Source organism: Danio rerio, chromosome 7, assembly GCF_052040795.2.
Source record: "Danio rerio strain M-AB ecotype USA chromosome 7, GRCz13ab, whole genome shotgun sequence".
Classification (NCBI taxonomy): domain Eukaryota; kingdom Metazoa; phylum Chordata; class Actinopteri; order Cypriniformes; family Danionidae; genus Danio; species Danio rerio.
Window position 1 is genome coordinate 37,762,669 of NC_141027.1, and position 22,383 is coordinate 37,785,051.

General features: G+C 38.0%; 2 protein-coding genes across 12 annotated transcripts in view; both read right to left on the reverse strand.

The window, feature by feature from the left end:
* cyld (cylindromatosis (turban tumor syndrome)) overlaps positions 1–13,376 on the reverse strand; it is a 38,852-nt gene extending 25,476 nt beyond the window's left edge. For all 10 annotated transcript variants that reach the window (XR_015495964.1, XR_015495963.1, XM_087261540.1 and 7 more), the window contains exons 1-3: positions 13,028–13,376; positions 5,400–6,030; positions 1,835–2,140 (exon numbers count right to left, since the gene is read on the reverse strand). Coding sequence is in view for 8 of the 10 variants with exons in the window: in XM_087261540.1 (XP_087117666.1) it covers positions 1,835–2,140; positions 5,400–5,891 (798 nt within the window). In the remaining 2 variants the exon portion in view is untranslated. The remainder of the gene's footprint in view (positions 1–1,834; positions 2,141–5,399; positions 6,031–13,027) is intronic.
* A 328-nt stretch (positions 13,377–13,704) lies between these two features.
* Positions 13,705–22,135, reverse strand: nod2 (nucleotide-binding oligomerization domain containing 2). 2 transcript variants are annotated; one of them, NM_001441638.1, is made up of 11 exons: positions 21,788–22,135; positions 20,937–21,461; positions 18,845–18,971; positions 16,986–18,744; positions 15,616–15,699; positions 15,426–15,509; positions 15,202–15,285; positions 15,035–15,118; positions 14,762–14,845; positions 14,601–14,684; positions 13,705–14,333 (listed from the first exon to the last, which is right to left on the reverse strand). In NM_001441638.1, exons 2-11 carry the CDS (start codon positions 21,414–21,416, stop codon positions 14,261–14,263), a joined length of 2,943 nt encoding a protein of 980 aa, NP_001428567.1. In that variant the 5' UTR covers positions 21,417–21,461; positions 21,788–22,135; the 3' UTR covers positions 13,705–14,260. The 2 variants fall into 2 exon arrangements, with proteins under 2 accessions (NP_001428567.1, NP_001428568.1); NM_001441639.1 differs by lacking the exon at positions 20,937–21,461.
* Between the last annotated feature and the right edge of the window lie 248 nt (positions 22,136–22,383).

Genomic DNA, 22,383 nt, shown 5'->3' on the forward strand with positions numbered 1-22,383 from the left:
TCTATTCTCAGCTATACTATTTAGACCTCGGAGACGGCGAGTCCAGCTAAGCTGTGCTCGGAGAGCAGTGAGAGCTTTAAAGAGGAGACAGAAACAAAGGCTGAAAAGAGGAGAACAGTGGAATGGCGTGTGTTGGTTGTGTCTTGTGTGAGCATTTGGCAGAACGCCATTATGGTGGTCACACAGAGCAAACTGAGCCGTCTCTACACCTCTTCAATTATTTTCTTCTTACTGCGATTCTAAATCGAGGTGAACGAACATCCAAACTATTTTCGTATTAGGTGGGTACGATGTTAAAAATCTTTTAATCTTTTTATATGTTGTCTTGCTGACATAGGTTACACATTAATCACATTAATGCAGTGAAAGGCTAGCGTAAAGTTTATGTTATTTAACAGTTTTGCAGTGTAATATATTTAAAAATATTTTTTTTTTATGATTGCAGAGCTGAATTATTCAGTCTTCAGTGACATGCTATAATCTGATGCTCAAAAAATCCTTTTTTTCCAAAGGTTTTTTGATAATTTCAAAACTAAACTATTTATTTCAATTAGAAATGTTTTGTCACATTTTAAAAAGAATTACTGGACATTTTGGTCTATTTAATATGTACTAGCTAAAAAAATATCTTAACATCTTAACAACCCTAATGTTTTTAGGATGCACAATACAATAATAGCATATTCTGCTGGCTGACATTACAGTGTTTTTGTTGTTGTGCATCTGTCGCTAAAAATACAGCTTAAAGTGACATTTAAAGGCTTAACTAGGTTAATTAGGTTTAATAGGCAGGTTAGGGTAAGTTATTGTATAACGATGGTTTGTTCTGTTGACTATCCAAAAAATAGCTAAAAAGGGGCTAGTAATTTTGACCTTAAAATGTTTTTGAAAAATTAAAAACTGATTTTATGCCAGCCAATATAAAACAAATAAGACTTTCTCCAGAAGAAAAATTTTTTATCAGACATACTGTTGAAATTTCCTTGCTCTGTTAATCCACATTTGGGTAATATTAAAAAAAGAAAAAAAATCTAAGAGGGACTAATAATTCTGAGTGTATGTGTGTAGCTCACAGCAATTATAATAGCCAGCTTTACAATAGCCAAGAGATTTAAGTGTTATATATTCATGTTAAAAACTAATAGCAAATAATGTATCAGTTATCAGTTTATATATGAATCCAATACATGCACCCTTAGTAATTAAATAAAAAAACTTCACTTGTAAAATATTTGACCATTCTGAAAATATTACTGAACAAAAACTAAATATCAAAGGGGACCTATTATGCAAAATATCACTTTTATATGGGGTTTAAACACAATTGTATGGCAACAGTGTGTGAATATAGCAAGCCACTATTGGTAAAAAATAATTAATTAAATTTTTTAATAATAAATATGTCAGACTGTTTTATATGTCATAAAAACAGTATGCAGAAAAGCCCCGCCCATTAGACAACCTCTCCCTTATTAGCTTTGAATTAGCATAGACAGTCCTGAGTGAAAAAAAAGCCGTCTGCAATTAGAGTTTTGAATCTGCCACTATGCTGACACAGGCATTTATAGCTCCACCAATTTTGAAAAAAGGACTGGCAACAAAATCTCATTTGAATTTAAACCGTCAGTCAAGAAAACGGCACAATTTGGATCAAAGACTAAAAGGGGCAGTTTCAAAGAGTTAAAAAATATTATTTGTTTGGTATTTTAAGCTGAAAGTTTGCATACACACTCTAGGGACTTCAAATACTTATTTTACATGTTGTAAAGCAGGGCATAATAGGTCACCTTTAAAACATGCAATGACAGCATTATTAATGAACAGATGAATTTACCATATCAACGCCAACGTAGTATCCCAGACTTTCATTGCCAGGCAGTAGGTCACAGAAAATTACAGTGCCCCTTTCTGGTCCTTCCCGAGTCTGTACCAAGACTCGTGAGTTGATCTCCAGTGGCGGTGCTTCACCTTCCTCTTCCGGGTCATTATCCTCCAGCGTCACACGATCCACTTCCAACTCCTCATCTTCCCAGAGCTCAAGTTTATCCAGTGCAACAAAGACCCCACATTCATCTTCACAACGAAACAGCTGCTGACCCTGATAAGAGCCCTCCGTGAAACCTTGACCCCGACCCTCCTCCTGCAAGAGGTTCGCAGAGGAAAAAAAGACATTACACACACCAGCACAGGCATCAGATCTCACATAAATATGTCACACATTTGGCATTTGAACAAAAGACACTGTGACTTGTGATGGTAAATCTGAGACTGGCCTTCACCCACACAACCAACCCACTGGCTTAAGTTATGCCCATTCAAAACTCTCAGCTAAGCCCTCGAGTAAAACACGGGCATGTAGAATGGAAAACTTGAATAACGCAATACATTTGTGGAAGCCTATAGTCTTCAAACATTTTAGTAACCAAACATATTTTTTAAAGTTAGTAGAACCTATTTTTTTTTACATATACAATATATAAAAAATTTGTATCAGGATGATTTAGTGTATAGCCGCCAATAGTGTAGTGGTTTGTGTGTCGACACTCCGGTGTTCACGGTGACCTGAGTTCGATTCCCGCCTCAAGGTCTTATGCCAGTCCTTCCCCTTTCTCTTCTCACCACACTTTCCTGTCTATACTCTATACTAGACATTCCCTGTTAGATAAAGACATTTATGATATTTCTTTTAGATGTTAATTTACAATATTCATAAAACAAACCTTTTTAAAAGTGTTTATCAAAGCTTTATACACAGTAGTTGTTTTCCACCCCAAACTATAGTTAAAAACATCATGCATCTATAGGTGTGGTACAAGGCTGGGAGGAGTGTCTCATTTCCCACAGCCCTTCGGTCCAACTAACTTAAAATCTGCTCCTATGCTGTTTAAAGAATATCTGCTAACATTTGTCTGTGAAATTCTGGGATTTACAAATACATGATATGATGAATTACAAGAGTTTTCTGGGAGAAATAACAAAACAGGAGGGTGCTTCCGTTACCTCCGTTTCTGTTCACATCATGCATGACCTGTCAAGATCTTGTCACATCAACACCGTGTTGAAAAAAGCCCAGCAGCGTCTCTACATCTCAGATTAGGGCTACACAATATATCGTTTCAGCATTTATATCGCAATGTGATCATTCGCAATAGTCACATTGCACACGGGTATGTGCAATGTAGAGTCTGAATTATGATTGATCATTTACGTGTGTTTTTTCGGAGCCTGTGACTGTATGAGGATTTTAATTTTTTAGCATTCAGGCATAATAAATTATACTGCTTGTAACTTTAATACCAATCAATATTTTAAATTATTTATTTATACAACGAAAACTACACAGTGTTATTTTAAATTTGATTAATCAGTGACTGTATACTGTACCTAAATATTGTTTGAGTACTCGGAAACAATAAAATACTGCTAATTTCAGCTGTATCTCTTTCTTTATTGTATTTATGAAAGCTTGCGGATTGTTTATTATATGTTATGCTCTACAGAATCTCCCAATCCAAGGCCACGTTTACACTGTCAGGTCTTGATGCCAAATTCTAATTTGTTGTCTATATCTGATTTTTTTGCCTGTCCATTTACACATTCTTTAAATTGTGACCCATATCTGATTCATGCAGTGGCGTAGCGGACGGGCCCGCAGGAGGGCCCCGCGTGATTAGGAGGCCCCACGTCGTTGCGATTTTCAATAATTGAAAATCCAGGAACCACAATAATCAAACTCTTGGGAACAACTGTGGTGGGAACCAAAGTTCACAGGTCTGTGTTCTCTGAACTCCTCTCAAGCGTTGGAATACTTCATTCTGATTGCTTGCCGCCGAACCGCGTCATAGCCAATGAAGACGCGCTGATGTTTCTCGGCGCCGGTTCTCATTAAAAAATAAATGACTTCTGACTACTTTGACACTCTCGCTGCTTTCGGTTTGTGATTGCTCCTCAGTTTGTGAAGGATTCCCCGTGTTGTCGCTCCACCCCGCCTCCTTTCCCCGCTCCTCAATTTGTGACATAGATATATACACTAGATATCGCATAGGGACCCTGAGCATGCGTCTATAGCGCCGCCACATTGGTACAGTGCTCCCAGGACAAGTGTCATTCAACCGCACTAGACAAGACAGTATTATTACGTGAAGATGCGGGACTTTAGCGCTGTCTACGAGTGTAGTAAAGAGCAAACAAAGAAAACAAAGCACAAAGCCAGAACATTTCACAGTCACTTATTGCATTCATCATAAGGCAAAGTAGCTCCAATTCGCACTAAATACTCGGCTTATGCTAGCTTTGTTGAATAAAATCAGCAAACAATGCAAAAGAAATATGACAACAAGATGCTGCGATGCCAGAAACTTGTATTATTGTCGGCTAGTAAACGAGTCGTTCATAACAGAGATTCATTCACAAACAAATCGTTCCCTCCGTCAGTATGAGAAGTGAAAGCTGGAGAGGAGGTGTGTTTCAGGACACGGATTAGATCAAATTTAACAGGGAGAGAGACATTTTCCAGGTACACCTAATTGAAAAACATCTGAACTTTTCAGAATGCCGTGAGCGCACCGCGATTAGAACTAACCATTCTGCTTCACACTTTGGATGAAATATACACATTTTAGTAAAAGCAGACTAATTACCTGAGACAAACACACCGCACCCAAACACTGCAGTGCTGTTTATTTTTCTTAACTTGTATTGGAGTGGCAGCAATGTTCTTTGTTTGTCATTCTCTGAGAAAATGGTCACCTTGTTATGAGAGACGCCGTAGAAAATAGTGAAGCATCCTCTCAGGCTTGTCACTTCAGGTCAGAATAACAACACATGCGAAAATGAGTGCTGTATAGCAGCAGTGAGGAGATTGAAATAAAAAAGAAAATTAAAATATATCCAAAGTGGCTTTTTTTTTTCTTGTGCATCCCAGCCACTAGCTCCCCATCTGAAAGATTTTTTTTAGCATAGTGGGTATTGTGATCATTCAACTTCACAATGTGAAATGTTGCAATATGTATTTGAATAATGATGGTTAGTTTCTTTACTTGAAAGCTCGGATTTGATTTTCATAATTTGTTTTGTTTACAGAGTTTGAGGTTTACCCTATCATTATTATTCACAACTTACAGATGTTGATCTACCTTTACCATTGAACACACTTTGCTTAAAACTATTTGCCTTGGTAATGTTGGTAAATTATAATAAAGTGGTTAAATAAAAAAATAGAATATTCCTGAATGTATTGTTGAAAAATATTCAATAATTATCGATATCGAATGATATGAAACATGATATTATGATTTTTTTTTTGCAATATCACCCAGCCCTAGATCACACACTTTAAGATCAAAGGTGAGCCCAATCCCAAATATTTACCATCAAACATGACAAACAGTTTCACTCACCAGCAGTTCGACACCAAACCAGATCCCACTCAGTGCTCGATCAGGCAGCAAAGCTCCTTTAAAGCGGACAACGCCTGGGAGAGGTTCATCGCCTGACCTAAGCTGCACTCGAACTTTTGACCCACAGTTGATGTCGCGGGCCCTGTCCAGACGCGACCTGTTACACAGCAGGCTGTAACGCTCTTCACAGTTGGTGATAGGGAACAGTAGCTCCGCCAGCTTCTCCTCGAGCTCCATCACATCCCGTTCATCCACGCTCACCACTACATTGGTCTGGTCCAGGATGCGTAGGCTACGTTTACCTTTGCTGGCTGGGATTGTGCGTCCGAGGCTGTTGCGCTCCTGGCAGGCCTGACCTAGGCTGCCCCGTGGGATGCGCAGAGTCTTCTGGCCTGGCCTTTCCACCGTGCATTCCTTCACCACAATGTAGAAACGCCAATCGTCCCGGAAACTGCCCCCTGGCTTCTCCTGGCTCCATAGCGTAGAGCTCATGGCTGCATAGCAGGAGTGGGTTGAAGATGACAGGAACACACGATAAACCTCAGAGGGTCGTCTGTGGTCAGTTTGACCAGGAAGTGGAAGATTTCATGATCTTTTTAATAGGATGGATGGACTGAAAAGACATAAAGTACTGGAAGAAAAAAGAAGCATTTAGAATGAGGTTAGTCTTGCTTTGTTTGAGATGGGTCTGTTTTTTAGATCAGAATTTCTAATAAAATGTTTATGTCTGTCACGCTGAAACCCCACTTTAACACATTCAATTTGGCATGGATAAAAATGAGGCTGTAAGGCATAGATTTACAGTCATAGATTTTATAGGTTCAAAGAAATTCCTTTTTTATAGAAAGACGCTTCATCAGCTGAACAACTTTGTTTCCATTACTGTCAAAAAATAAAGGTCTATATGAAAAAAACATCTACAATAATGGAAATCATCAGCGTCACTACATACTAGGGCTGCACAATATATCGTTTCTGCTTTGATATCGCAACTTGCGATTCTTCAATGGTCCAATCGCAGGATCTGCACTGTCAAGTTGGGATCATAATTAACCAGAAACCACAATTCAGAAGACATGATTTGTGGAGTCATTGTTAAGTTTAACCATAATCTAACAGTGTGAAAGATTGACTTACTTGGATGTGTTTTTAGGCCTGTGACTAAGATTTAAAGCCAATTTAAACCCTTAGGTCACAATAAATTATAAAGTTTGCCACTTGAACAAAATTAGGTAACACTATATTTTAATGGTCCGTTTGTTGAATTTAAGTTACATTGCAACTAATTCTCATTAGATTATAAGTAGACTGTTGGGTTGGGGTTAGGGTTAGTGTAAGTTGACATGTACTTGCAAAGTTTCTTATAGTCAATTAAATGTCTGTTAAAGGAGCAGTATCAACAGACAATAAGCAAACAGTCTACTAATACTCAAATGGACCATCAAAATAAAGTGTTACCCAAAATTGATTGTTTAATTATTTGTATGATGATATGGTACTTTTGATTATTAAATTTATGTACCTGAATATTCACTGTAAAAATACTGGTTTCCACACAATTGACTAATGTCAGGATGACATAAAGGAATGAAGTTCAATTAGTCTTTACGAATTTAAGTAAATTGAACTTAAAAAAATTAGGATATCCAAAAAAGACTCAAGAATTGTGTTTCAGTTCATTTTAAATAAGTAGTTTGTACAAACAGCAAACGCCATTTTGAGTGCTGCTAGACAACACCAAAAACCCTTAAACTGCTCTTAATTTCTTTGTTATATTGTTTTCATCCTTGCTTTACTTCATTTTTATTTTGTATGTTAAGGGATAATTTTTATCTTTTATGCAGATAAACTTCCCTGCAAAATCATCCCAATGGATGTGAAACTATGAATTCTTTAAAAACAGTTACTTAAGTCACATTGTGAAATTATATTCATATCACAATATATATCACTGAAAAACTTAATATCGCAAATACAATAGTAAATACAACAAAATGTTAACTTTGGGTGAACTATCCCCTAAAATAATGACAAATACTGATATCTTGTTAATTATATAGTTATAAACTCTCTCTACACCTGGATTTTGGGCATACACTGGGAAAGCAAAGTTTAGGTTGATGGTTACCAGCATAAAAGCATTTTCATGAATTATTTTGATAATAAGTGTTAATACAATTCTCAGATTCTGACAGTTTCAGGGTTAGTCATGAAAGTTATAAAAGAAACCCTCCTTAATGATTTACAGGTCTTCACTTTTTTGTACTGATCAGACCGCTATTCAATTTATTAAAATTGTTTCATTAGTATCACACACAGATGTGTAAAATAAAAAACATAAAACGTAATCTACCATTAATTAAATTGAGATTAAACCACAGACAATATGAGACAGATAGAGCGAACAACAATTTAACATTTACTTGTTGATTCAATGCCAAAAAACTAAAATTCAACAACCAAGTTACACATGGTTTTATATATATATATATATATATATATATATATATATATATATATATATATATATATATATATATATATATATATATATATTCTAACATTAAGGTAAAGAAGCACAATTTATGATAACATCAGTCAGATTGTACTTTTCCTTTCACATGGGACCCACATTATCAAGATGCTGACAAGCGTTTATTTTGTCTTTTTTCCATCAAGGAGATAAATAGGAGCTGTACTTGCATGACTGAAATAGCTGTCTGGGGGCGTTACAATTGTGGGCCACCAACTGAGCTGACTTGCCTTAAAGGGACTTCGGTACCCTTCAAGACACCGCCTAAATTTACCAGCTCTGACCAATCTTTCCTGCTGTCCTCAAGGGAACTAGCAGTCAGCCGCTAGGATTTCTATAATATTACCATAATTATCAACTTAAGATGCAAATTCATCTGAAATTTGTTTAGAAGCTTGCAAATATTGACTGGCTGAGATGCCCTTAACCTAAAAGCCAAGACCAAAACAACTTAGCATGTAAGATCTGCAATAAACATAGATTTACTTGCATCAAGGATAAACATGGGTTTGTGGTGATCATTGCACATTTTGGGTGATTTATTACTGGCTGTAAAGAATAAAAAACAATTTGTATTCCAACAGAAAACCAATTTCTGTTGTGATTTTCAACACAATTTATTTTGCTTACTTTGTAGCATAGAAAGTTCTAGCGCTTGAACATGATCTTGATTAGGGTTTGGTCGATAGACGATGCTACTGTCCATTGCCGATGGCCGACAGACATCACAATGCTGAGCCAGCATGGTAATCCTCCGCCCCGCCCCCCTTGCAGCAGCAACCCGCTCACGAAAAATACACACTCAAGCCCCGTTTACACTATACCTCTTAGTTTAAACATTTTATTTTAGAACGAAAACGATCCACGTCCACACTGGCATTTCATCTAGCATTTCTGAACAGATCTTCACTGAAAACGCACACGTGACTACACACATGCGCACATCTGAGTTCCAGACAGTCAGCAGGTGCACAAAAACCGCAGAGAGCAGTGCACGTCGAACAGTTTATCAAGGATGTACTGCTGGCTTACATCTCACCATAGTTACTAAAGGTGATATTCAATTAATCTCGTCTCCATCTAACGACTCTTCAGTCTTTTGAATCTATCAGGTAACATGTTACAGCGTCAATACACTGCTTTAATCTTTCACTTTCACGCTTGTACTTAGTAATTCTAGGAAAAACCTCAGATACTGTTAGTTGGTTGCTGTTGGTTGTGCACCTTTTTTACCAACCAAGTTTGTGGACGCCATTATACCGACACAGATCACTCTGCCTATTCTAGCCAGAGTCCCGCGGGAAAAGTGATTGCATGTGGTAATTTGTGAATAACTTATCTTTATTTTTTTTACAATTTGATTATGAGTAAAACAAAGACCATGCGGCTCAGGTAGTTGAAAAGGTAGGCTAAAAATAATTAATTTGTTATGAATTAATGAATTATTCATAAATAATTAATTACAAAAACAAATAAAAACAAATGCTATGAATGTTAGGTAACCTAAAAATGAAAACACAGTCATCATTCACATATTTCTAAACCTGTTTCAATTTTTGTTTCATATTTGCAACACACACACACACACACACACACAAAGATTCTGTGTTATTTAAATATCTTCTTTTGTGCTCTATAATTACATGAGGCTGAGCAAACGATGACAGAATCTTCATTCATTGGGTAAACTATAACTTGAAGCAACATCACATGATGACAACCAGTGACTTGACTAACTGGCATGCTTCATCAATGACCACGATATTACAATAACCAGCTGTAGACACACTTGTATCAGCACAGACTGTGTGACTGTTTGGATTTTCCCCAGCAGCAGGGGAATTCACACAGCAAATTAGATCTCACTCTGAGCTTCCTGTATGCACAAAATAATGCTGCAAAATACCACTACTGCACAATGACTAAAATCAAGAAAATACGACGAGACAGGGGACGCTCTGCTGCATGACAGTTTACTGATACTGCACATATCATCAGCTTCTGTCTCAAATGTGAGATATAGCAGTGATGAAAGATCTACTGTATCAGGAAGTAATTCTGAAAATGCCAACACAGTTTTGACAAATGTACATCTTCGTCTACGATGTTTTATTTGACTAAGCTTACTTGATTCCGATCATTTAATCAATGAGGTCTATAAACCTTTAACAAATACACCTCATCTCATCTTACTATTGGCCTTGTTCTTTAATGCAGAAGTGCACTCGTTTTTGCGATGGTTTTAGAACTTCCGATTCAGTTGCCTATGGGAGAAGTGACTAGGAATGATAAACTGCAGAGAACGGTCAAACTACTTTCTCTACAAACGAGTGTTTACATGTCTATACAGATAAAGCAGAATAATATAAGAAGAAAATATAAGTTTGCAACATCAAGCCGCATAAAGCGCTGTTCTTAACGTCTAAAAATAAATAGAAGTGAACGAGACCGGAAGTCTCCAGCCAAAAAGATTCAAATGTCTGCGCCCGCTCGTACGCGAAGAATAAGGTGAATTTGTGGTATCCACATTTTCAGCAGTGTTATGTTTTTCATTTACTTCACCCATTACAAAGTATTTTCTTTCAAAAAGATTCCAGGCTATAAACCAAACCAGTGAGCTATGATGTGAAACAAAACGTTACAAAATTAGATGTGAAGCCAAGAAGACAAAAACAAAAAGTACAATGTTGTACTAATAATTTAAATTAGGAAAAAACTACAATTCCAAGTATTAGGTATTATGACTGACATTAAAACAATGGAGAAAGACAACTTACAATTTAACTACTGTTATTTGTTATATACACAACAAACACATTTAAGTTTTGCTTGAGAGCACAAGGAGGTCAACTTGACTGCATCATTCGCAGTGCTTCATGGAGATCCATAGAGCTAAAGATCTCTTTTGACCTGATTTGCTCACTGCAGCACTTTGGTGAAAATGTTCTGTACTGCTTCATGGGTAATGCAGTTTTTCTGCATAAATATGCTCATACATTTGATTGCTTAAAAAAATGAATTCAATAAATGCAAAAGGTTAAGCAGTTAAAAATAACTTTCCCTATGGAAAACCTGAATGCACTTCTGGAAACCGATTTGTTGCGCTCTATGCAGGGTTCACATAGGTCATGGAATTTCTTGAATGAATGTCAGGGATTTTTAAAAGTTCCATTCCACACATTCAAAGTCCAGGAATTTTTAAAGTTTTTAAGTCATGGAATATTTTTGTTTGATGCTTCAAATTATTGCTTCTTTTACTGCACTGTTTCAAGCCTATTGTTATGTTTAGGTAGGCATAAGACGATATCCAATTTCAAGGCTTAGACAATTTGGAAAAGTCAAGATTTTAAAAACGCTGGAATTTTTTGTTATACTGATCCTAAGGTATATGTATATATTTTATGTGTTGTAAAGAAATCTGTGTTTTTGAAACTCCTGAATAGAGCAGAAGTCAATGATTTGTTTTAACTATCAAGCCTGACATGTTTACATGTTTATACTCTGTTCAATGGGGGAAAAGTTTTATTTATTTATTTTTTTTTACCTAGACATTTAAAAATAACTTATTTTAGAGCAGTAATTACAATAGACCCTTTCCACAAGCCTGTTATAATGCGTTAAACAATCATCAGTATCTTAAATCATTGAAATTTTTTAATATTTACATTTTTAAAAAATGTGTGAACATTTATAAGTATTTAGGTATGTATGTATTATATCATCTTTGCTTCAAATGACATAAACAAATTACTGCTTGAGCAAGGCGTTCTTAATGCAGGGTCTATGGGACAGGATAGTGAATTTGACATTATTCTCTCCTCTGGCTGCCGTCATCAGTGTCACACTTTTTTTCACCTTTTCTGAAAGTCTTTAAAACATCATCTTGGAGATTTTCTTTTATTTTTGAGCAAATAAGATATTTGTAAATAAGATATTTGTATAAATAAAAATATTTGTTGTATTCTACCATTCACTGCACCCAACTATGACGACTTCCGCTACTGAGAAACCCAAGAATGTGAAAAGGGTCTATCCCTTGATACCATAAAAGCATGGTATTTTTATCAAAAAGAATTATTGGAGAATTACTACTTCAAAGACTAAGTGTTAAATGTAGACAACAAAAAAGCTAAATTTACTGTCCCATCGAGTTATCAAATATGGAAGAGGGAGCACTTTACAGCCACACAAACAGTAATCATTACATCATTAATAATAAATAATCCATTGCTGTTCTCATAGTGACTATTAAAGTCATGGAAAAACTATACATTCAAGCTAAAACCATTTTAATACTGTTTTTTATTTTTATTTTACCATATTAATTTAATATTGTATAATCGTATACAAACACAACAGCAACCAATCTTTTCGTTCATTGTCATGAAACTCAGCTTAGTGGGTGAACGTCAGGAAATTTAAAGATTAGCTTAAAGTGGGAACCCTGTCTATAGCACTTATTTGGATTGTTGTTTTGTGTTGAGACAACCACCTGATCCATGAGGCACATGACATGTAAAACAGGGCCCTCTAAAATAAAAAAGGTATCGCATCTCTAAACATTACTGATAGCCACTGCAAGGGGCTCTCCAGAGACAACGTTAATGCTGACTGTCTTTGCCTGCACATCCATTAATATTAAACAGAAAGTCGTCTATAAACATGAAGCTTTGTCAACACAGGAGAGCTGGCAAAGTCCAGTTGTAATACCAACTTATAAGCAACATGAACATACTTTCTTTGGAGCAATCACTGTGTTCATGATGTAACACATCCAATGTAAACACCAGCTCAGCGTTATGCACTTCATCAATACTGCTGGATGAAAACGATGCAGCAGAGATAGACAGGCCTTACAGTAAAACACAATGATCAGGTACAAGACGCAAACTGTCAGCTTCTCTGTTAGCTGTTACTCCTAGAGCTAACGAATATTAGATATAATGTCATCGTCGGATAACGCTGTGTTGTCATGCACTATCAGTGGACATGGTTACAATCAAACCTCCACAGCTGATCATGTATCAGAGTCGGACTGTAACATTGTAGGTAAACAGGTGACATCAGCACGAGCTCATCGTCAAACTCCTCTTACCTGACGTTTAAATATCCCGGTTTCAGCCGTCCGCCTTCGATGGCATTTGGAGAGAGATTATTCCAGTCAAGCTCTCGTGGCGCTGTTAGTGATGATGGTGTTTATTTGACATTGTCGGATGGGCTCAGCTCAAGCCAGCTCTCACTCCGCATTACTACCGGTTAATGGAGGGACAGCCGCCTCCTCTTCGCACTTCAAACAGGCTAGGATTAATCTCGATCGAGACGAAGACGAAAACACGGGGGGAAGAATCCGATAATACTAGTTAAAGCCGAGGTCGTTGCTAAATTTCTAATAAGTGTGGGTATTATTTACAGTGTGTGTGATTGTGTTAAACCAAACATGCTATGCAACAGGAGAGAAACGTGCTCTCCTACTGGCCAAGGAGTGACAGCTACAGCTTTTCATTGGTCTTTTTAGTTGTCTTTTACATAACCCCGCCTCCTGGCGTGGGGTTTTCCAATAGTTTGGTTGAGAAAATTGAGGAACTGGCTGTGTGACAGGTTGTACATGAAGGCTTTTTCCTTTTCTGTTCTTTCAAGGATATACATTTGAATTCCTGCAACTAATGTTATATAATGTAATTAATGTATTTTGTTTATACACCATGTTCTACATGGGTCTCACGAGTAAACAAGGGTTTTTAATAGTTTCTAAGAAAGAAAAAATAAACAAATGAATAGGAAATCTGCAGTTTAATAAGTCATAGAATATGTACTTAAAGCCATTCAAAAACCAGCACAACAAAACCTGAAATTATATGACGCAATTAACAGACCCTTAAATAAACTGATTATAGCCTACAATACAAAAAACAACCACCAACATATCAAAATAATACACATGCTAACTGTAAACTGAGGATGAGTACAAGTATCAACCCAAACAAACATGTTTTCATGTACAGTACAGTTTTGTTGGTTGACATGTTACTCATTTATAATGCTATGAGACTACACACAAAAGGAATTTTTTTTTTTAAATAAACTACATATATGAAATCTGGAAGAAACAAGACACATCTCGAAGACACATTCAAGGCAAAACAACCCAGTCAATCTCCCCAGCTGACATTCGAATCAGTATTCTGGATCGGGAATGCTAACTTTGACTAGCTAAACCATGACTTCCTGCTTGTGTGTTTATGGTTGCCAGTTTATTTGTTTTTTAAAGGAAAATGATGACCGTTGGATTTGGGAGTTTGATGGCAGGCAATACAGAGCCTTCATGCCCTCAGAAGGTCAATCTGCATTCTTGCTGGCTCAGCTGCTCTTCTTCCTGTGGGCTCAGATTATTTCCTCTCAGCCTTTAAGAGCACAAAGCAAAGAGTCTTTGTAGTAAGGATATTAATATTATTCAAAACACAAACCATAGACATGGATAATATGATATTTACTACACACACACACACACACACACACACACACACACACACACTAAAAAGTCCAAATTAAAACTGTACATGTTTTAATGTGAAATTCTAATTGAAAGTCTAACTTCACATTTCAATCAATGACTTTTTTAAAGTAAAAACCAGTGTATGGTTAGTTAAAATGCTGGGAAATATCCTTACCAGACTTTCTTAACACTAGTGTTCATTTTCAGTGCCTCTATCAGACAATCAACCCCCTCCTTGCAGATGGAGTTTTTGTTTAACCTGGTTAGGAGAGATAGAGTTAGATCATCCAAGTCTGACTCAGAAAATGAAAACTAAAAAAAGCTGAAGGCACTCACCACAATTCTTCCAGACTTTTGTTCTGTCGGATAAATTTAGCCAGAGCACATGCACCGGCACTGCCCACACCATTATCCACCAGACTGAAACAAACCAACGCAACACCACCACAAAAAATAAAACATGCTGCACTGAGTGACTCACGGCTCTGCAAATTTTATATGATCTAGTTAACCTTTTTTCTTTGCTTATCATCTTTTTGCATGTTGTAAAATATGTTAAAACATATGCATTACAGAATACAGATTTATGATCAATATATACAATATTACCTTAACCATATTAGTGTTTTGCTATTCGTCAGCGCATCCGCCAATACCTCAGCTCCCCTGTCCCCAACTTTATTACCCCATAATCTAGAAGTAAAAAGAAAATGTGATTTAATATAGGTATTAAATAAAAATACCATACAATATTTCATTCCTTTCATAGACCTCACCCCAGAAACTGTAAAGATTGGTTGTAGCTTAGGCCTTCTGCCAGCAGCTCTGCTCCAACTGATGTGATGTTATTATTTCCAAGCCTGCAGTACAAAAACATTGTTTATTTATTGGTTTTCTAACATTCCTACATGTGCAGTACAACCTGAAAAAGTATATTATTAGAATGATCAGCACATCATGAGCCAGAGCTAGCACATATATTAATGAAAGAACCACTAACCTCAAAGCCAGGAAGTTCTGCTTTGATTTTAGCAGGCAAGAAAAGTATTGGGTGCAAGTGTCAGTGAGCTTGTTGTTGAAAAGCCTGGGGAAATATTGAAGCAGTAATCAAACTTGGCTGTTCTAAGTATAACAATACAACATGGTTCATTATTATTCATAAATTGCAGAGCTAGTGTTTGTGTTCTCACGCTATTTTCTGGAAGTTTTCACACTCTATTCCCTTTTCCAGAAGTTTTCGTATTCCTTCATCTGATATGTTGTTGTTCCTTAAGCTGCCAAATTTAGAAGATGCTTAAAAATCATTTTGCTAATCATTTAAACAGTTTTCAGAAAAAAAGGAAAATGAACAATTTGTTAAGACACTACTTTTTTCATTCTTAACCTGTAGTTCTTCTGTGGAGCACAAGGGCAGACAACTTTGCTGACTTTACTTGCATTGAGAAAATAAAAGCAGAGAGTCTTTTCGTGTTCCACAGAAGACATACACACATACACTGTAAACCCTGCTGTTGTCATTACTAAAGATATAATTTATTATAACTTGTCATCAAAACTTAAACAGGTGTGTTTAACTTCCTCATTAGGCAGTAAAAAGCTTTTAATTAATGTTTTAAGTTCTCTAAACTTAGAATTTAAATTTCTTTAAATGATTCACCATATTTCTGTTTAAAATGATTGATTACGCTTGAAATTCTGCCTTGACAGCCATGCTGATTGGTTGATATATGTTATATGACACAAGGTGGTCATTTTGCTTGTGATGCTGAATTTTGCTAAAGCGCAGCAAGACAGAGGCACTACCTGAACCCATCTGACGAAAGATTAGTAAATTAGTAAGTAGATATTTAAATGCTTATATACATTTTTCTCAATTGATATACATCCAGGGCCGACAAAGTGGCACAGTGGGTAGCGCAGTCGACTCACAGCAAGTTGTGGTTCAAGTCCCGGCTGGATCAGTTGGCATTTCTGTGTGGAGTTTGCATGTTCTCGTGTTCGCGTGGGATTCCTTCCCCACAAGTCCAAAGACAGGCACTTATAGGTGAATTGGTAAAGCTAAATTGTCCGTAGTGTATGTGTGTATGTCTTGGTCCTCCAGATTAGTTGCTGAGCGTTGGGCTAACGACCCACCTTGTAAAAATTAGATGTAAAGAAACACCAACATGGTGCGGCTAAACATTAACTTCGATATAAATGGCTTGGGAGTAAGTAAAGAATATAAAGGCTGAAAAATGTGGAAGCTTAGTCTTAGCCATTTTAAGTTATCTGTACTTAAACATTTAAGTTAATTCAATGAAGAGACTATATATGATCAACTCAATTATTTGAGTTGTCGATTTCCCATTACTCAAACAAACTGAGAGAATCACTTTCCTCAAATCATTTGAATAGTCTCAACTTATTAGGGTTTACAGTGTACAGGTTTGAAATGATGAGGTTGTTTACATAATAGAATAGGTACAGTAGATGACATCATAATTTTCCCCTCTGAGTGAACTATGCCTTTAAGTGATGAAAAAAGCAAGCATGTGCAAGTTAAGTCAAAATGTCATCTTACTAAAGGGAGTGGCACATAGGCAGACACGGCAGAAGCTGCTCCACACCCACATCTCCCACTGAATTGTTGTCCAACTGTAGTCCAACTGGTTTACGCAAGTTCTTGAGCACATATGCCAGCGCAGTGCATTCAACAGGCCCAATGTTACAGTAGGTGAGCTTCAGGTGCTCAACATCCAACTTAGCCATGGCATCTTGGGCAATACTGTTGTCTTGCAATTCATAGATGCACTTGATAAGCCAAACAAAACTTGGCATGGCATGCATGCTCTTCTTTTCACCCTCTACAGGACGAGGAATGGACTTGAAATGTCTCTGCATTCTTTTGGACAATGACTTGACTACCTGCTTAACATTGCGTTCACGCACAACAGCAGGACAGCACTCCAGGAAGAGATTATTGTGCCGCTGGGATAAAAGTCCTGACACAAACTGAGCTGTAATCTGAAGGTTTGCTGTCTCTGCCTCATGGGACTCCTCTACTGAGTGATCCATACATTGTCCCAGACAGCTTTGAGACAAGCCTGACACCTGCCTGTTGCGAGGCTGAAAGAGTCTGGAGATAGCAGAACGATCATTGTTGCGATTCAGAATAACATACAGAGCAGCAAAAAAACACTGTAAGGTAATGTGCAGAAATTCATAACGTTTACAATCATTCACAGATATGTCACTGCAGTAAATGAGGAAGCCTATGCCGACATCTTGCTCTGTGATACTGTTTCTCTGTAGCTCATAACCTGAGAACACATAGCAGGAGGTTTGCAGACCTTCTAGTGCCAACTCTCCGAGCTTTAACACTGTGTCCAAATGTTCAGCCAACCAGGCCTTTCCCAGACCACTTTGGGGCTGAGATGACTTTCGCTGAAAGAAATGCTGTAAGACGAGGAGGTAGACATCGGTGATGGTCTGAGGAATACCATCTTGACCAGCCAGGAGTTCCTGGTAGCACTTGATCACAATCCAGCAGAAGACAGGAATGTGGCAAAGACCTAGTAATGCAGTGTTACCCTGGACAGACTCTATGACTCTTGTAGCCATTGCAGGGTCACTATAATGTTTCTTAACAAAGCAGTCGATACCTCCAGGAGAAAACCCCTTGAGGAGCACTTCTTTGCGGAGATAGCGCTTCAGTGATGGGCCCACAGCATGTGGCCTGCTGGTGACCACCTTCATAACGCCCTTCATTAGGGTACCCTGCAACAGATTGAAAAGCAATACAGGTATAGGCACTTGCTTTGTAGGGCAACAGTGACGTTCTTCATCTGTGAAGCCCAGTTTAAACTCATCGAGTCCGTCAAAGGTAAAGAGCACCAAATGAGGGTGGTCTAGGATGAATTGGAAGACCTCATCCTGGTTTCGATCAGGCCAGCAGCAGTGCAGGAAGAGGAGCTCTTTCAAAGAAAGCTCTCTGTGCTCTGCATTTAGCTTGCGGCAACTGAAGGGGAACAGCAGAAAAGTGTTTAACAGCAAAGCTTCTCTTGCCCAGAGCAAGTGCAGTCGCTGAACTAATGTGCTTTTGCCACTTCCTGCCTCCCCAGACACAAGAACGGTGTCAGCGTCTTCATTAAGAGTCCCCATGGGACCCACTACATCCTCCAGCCCTAATGTTGTAGTTTCACCAGAGCTATTCATCACTTCAAGATGTCCATCAGTGTAAATGTCATCCAATGAGAAACGCCCTGTCCCGCCATAGGTGCTAAGGAAGAGGGACTGGGATGCAACAGAGCTTCGCAGCTTCTTCTGGTAGACCAGACAATCTGGAGAAAGAATGCAAAGTAAAAGACTACATGTATTGACAAACACATATTCTTTGTATCGTACATTTAAGAGATTGTAATTATAACTATAAGAAAATACCAGCGGAAGGTGTATTTTCTTTCTCTGCTGAGATTGGTGAGGTTGGCTCAGGTTGCTCTAGATATTGCAGTAAGGTTTGTGCAGCAGTTTCCCCTTTAAACTTTACTTGGTCTAACAGTCTTCGAACCTGCCATAAATCCAACATGGTTACTGTATACATGCATTGATTTTATAAGTAAAATAAATTTAGTATGAACAGGCATAGATTTTATGACATAGGCAAAGAACATTTTTGGATCACATTCCCTTATTTTTGGGCCCTGTTAAATGCAGTGAATTACATATTTTACAATATTCTAATAATTTCACTGCAAAAAAGGCTTTTCTTACTTAGATTTTTTTGTCTTGTTTCTAGTCCAAATATCTAAAAATTCCAAAATCAAGAAGAATTTTCTAGACAAGCAAAACATATTGTCTTGTTTTGAGAAATATTATGCCAATATTAAGTGAGCTTTTCCTAAAACAAGCAAAAGAATATGCCAATGGTGTAAGCAAAATAATCTTACGTCAAAAGAAAAAACAAGATTAATTTGCTTACCCCATTGGCAGATTATTTTGCTTTTTTAAGGAAAAACTCACTCCATATTGGCATATTATTTCTCAAAACAAGACAATATGTTTTGCTTGTCTAGAAAATGCTTCTTGATATAGGCATATATATTGATTATGCACTTAACACATAAGTATAAATCAGCCTTAAGGCAATTACTATGTTACAAAACAACACTGCAAAAAATGCTTTTCTTGCTTTGATTTTTTGTCTTGTTTCTAGTCCAAATGCGGTGCAGCCTGCACATGGACGCATAGCCCTTACCAACGCTGATGATCACCTCTCAAAAAATCTAACTACACATTGCAATGACGCGTATCGGAAGCTCTGTGATTGGGCGGCTTGATATCAATGACGAGTGTGGGTGGGACCGAGAGCGGCACGAGCTGGATGGAGCGAGTGTTTCTAAGTGTGGAGTCCCGTGAAGGAGCTCAAGCTGGAGACTTGTTGTTTTGTGTTTACCTTATGATTAAAGTTGTTGCACGTCTCTAAATAAGCGAGTTTAAGCCACTTATACATTAAGCAACCCAAGCTCATTCTGAAAACGTAGTCCCGTGGACGTTTCTGGAAACAGCGGAATACGTCCCGGGAGGTACGTACGGCTGCATTTATTTTTTTCAAGCAAACGCTGCAGGGCGGTGTGACGCTGTTCCCTTTCGTGCTTGCCGGCTGACCGCTTACCTTCTTGTGGAGGGCTTTCCCGCTGCAACCCGTTTGTCCACACAGCTCACCGTGTAATGTCGGCAGGCTCGAGATGCAATAAAATTGGTTGGGTTCAGGGAAAGAGGAGGGCGGTCAGCCGATTGGCCGGTCGTGCAGTCAATCATCCGGTCAGTCGGACAGCGGCCTCTGGTGGGTTGACGCGAGAACAGCGCGGGCGCGAACCGCACTCGCGAGAGACGTTCAAGATGAGAAAAATCGCACAACAGCGGCCTCTCGCAGATTCGCAAAAACAAAAACTGCAGCCGTACGTACCCGCCGGGACGTATTCCGCGGTCTCCAGAAACGTCCGCGGGACTACGTTTCCACAATGAGCCTGGGTTGACATTAAGGTAGCGGTCAGAAAAACAAAACACCAGCGAAGAAACTCAACACAGAAGAACTTGAACATTTCACTGCCAACTAGCATTTCGGAAGTGTTATTACAGAGCATCAGAAACAGCGTGCAGAAGTTTAAATGCACGGCAGCGTGCAAGCCGTGTGGCGCGGGTTACGCCCGTCACTCAATGCAGAAGTATAAACCAGTCTTTACATATATATATATATATATATATATATATATATATATATATATATATATATATATATATATATATATATATATAATATTTATTTATTTCTCCACATTGTAACAGGGCCCCCTTGATCATACAAACTGATTGTCCATTCATAAATCTGGCCCGATGAACATGCTACATAGGCCAAAATGATTTCAGTACAATAGGAAAAGATACACTGCAAATTATATTGAGATAGTCATGTGGCACATGAAATTTCATTATTTGTGTATTAAAACAAACTCATAGTTTAAGGTGGTATTACCTGTTGTGAGGGTGTGTATACAGGTAGCTGCACACTATCACAATCTTTGATGGAGAAACAACCAGTCGTCAGTAAAATATTTAGTGCTCCATCAATATTATCTCTGAGCCGTCTCACTAACATTGGCCTGTCAGCCAGTAATGTTGAAGTTGCAGTGGCTGGTCTGTCCTTGCCCACCATAACGCATCCATTACCAAAACATAGTCCAGCCTTTTGCTCCTCAGCTAATTCTTGCTCAATCGCAGCCAAAAAATAACTGCATGCATCTTCTCCTTTGTCATACACCAAATCTAAAAGTTGCCTGATGTTAGCACACAAGGGTTTCTCTGCCACTCGTACCCTAAGGTAATCCTCCCAGACAAGAACTTCCTGAGCAAGTAGCAGGTCCAAAACACTCTCTAGAGGTTCATCGCTACCTCCACCACATAGAACTGCCAGAAGCTCTGCTCGCTGTTTGAGGATCAACTGTTGAGCGTTCATAGTGAACTGAATCTCGCCTCATAGCCCAGTCACAACAGAACTCAACTAAAAAGATGAGACAGAAAACATTACAACCTCTCACTGAAGAATCATATTGTGGCATAAATTAGATGTCAGACTCAGATGTTACAGTATGTTGTGATATTATTACATTTCTTAAACATCAGCACAAACAGGTAGCCTATCGTGTAAATGTGGGCGTATGTTCCTCATTCTAACATTTATTGTGATGCCAAATGATGTTTATGATTTACAATTAGGCTAAATTTCTATAAAATGGCAGTTCCATAGGGAATATTATTGTAATGGCTTTGTAAAACTATGCATTGCAGACAGAAAAATCGCGATTGAGCAAAAACAAATATACTTACCCTAAGGGACAACTATTTCTGGACGTCACCGCTAAAGGAAGTGTTTCATTCATTATCGTACGTGAATTAAGAACAATTTAGCTCTCTGTTGAAACTTTCGAAATGACTAATCGCAAAAACGATTACATACGACGTCTGACTGCTGGATATTTATAAATGTTGTTCTTCACATGCGCTCTATATTGTCTGTAATGTAAAACACCTCGAACGCATGCTTATCTGTCTTGGCTAAAGTCTGTTTGGCCACAAGACCGTCCGAAGCTCCGAACTGAAAGTGAAAGAGGAGGGGCTGCTGTCCACAGTTTACTTTTCAGGAAGTTGTTGTTTCACATAACTGAGGTGTTCTGTGTTGGCAGGCACTTTTTTCCAGGGGTTTCAGTACAGCGTAACCGCTATTACGTCATCGGGTGGGCGTGGCCTATATGTGAATTTGCATAGGTCACGGATCATGCGCAGATTGTGAAAACAGCCGTTTGATTCAAATACCTGTACGTATTCGCAGGGGTTTTGTGTCCAATGCCTTTTATATGCAGTACTTTAAAATAGCTGTCCTGATCAGGTGTTTCATGTGAAATCAGTGTATGTTATATTAAACA

Bases quoted from the DNA above. Each gene is read 5' to 3' on its own strand.
- nod2 (NM_001441638.1), bottom strand. From the start codon at position 21,416: ATGAACGCTCAACAGTTGATCCTCAAACAGCGAGCAGAGCTTCTGGCA. The intron at 18,745-18,844 runs GTATTTTCTTAT...TTCTTTCTCCAG, and splicing joins AGAAAATACACCTTCCGCTG to ATTGTCTGGTCTACCAGAAG. The intron at 14,685-14,761 runs GTGAGTGCCTTC...TCTCCTAACCAG, and splicing joins AAAAGTCTGGAAGAATTGTG to GTTAAACAAAAACTCCATCT.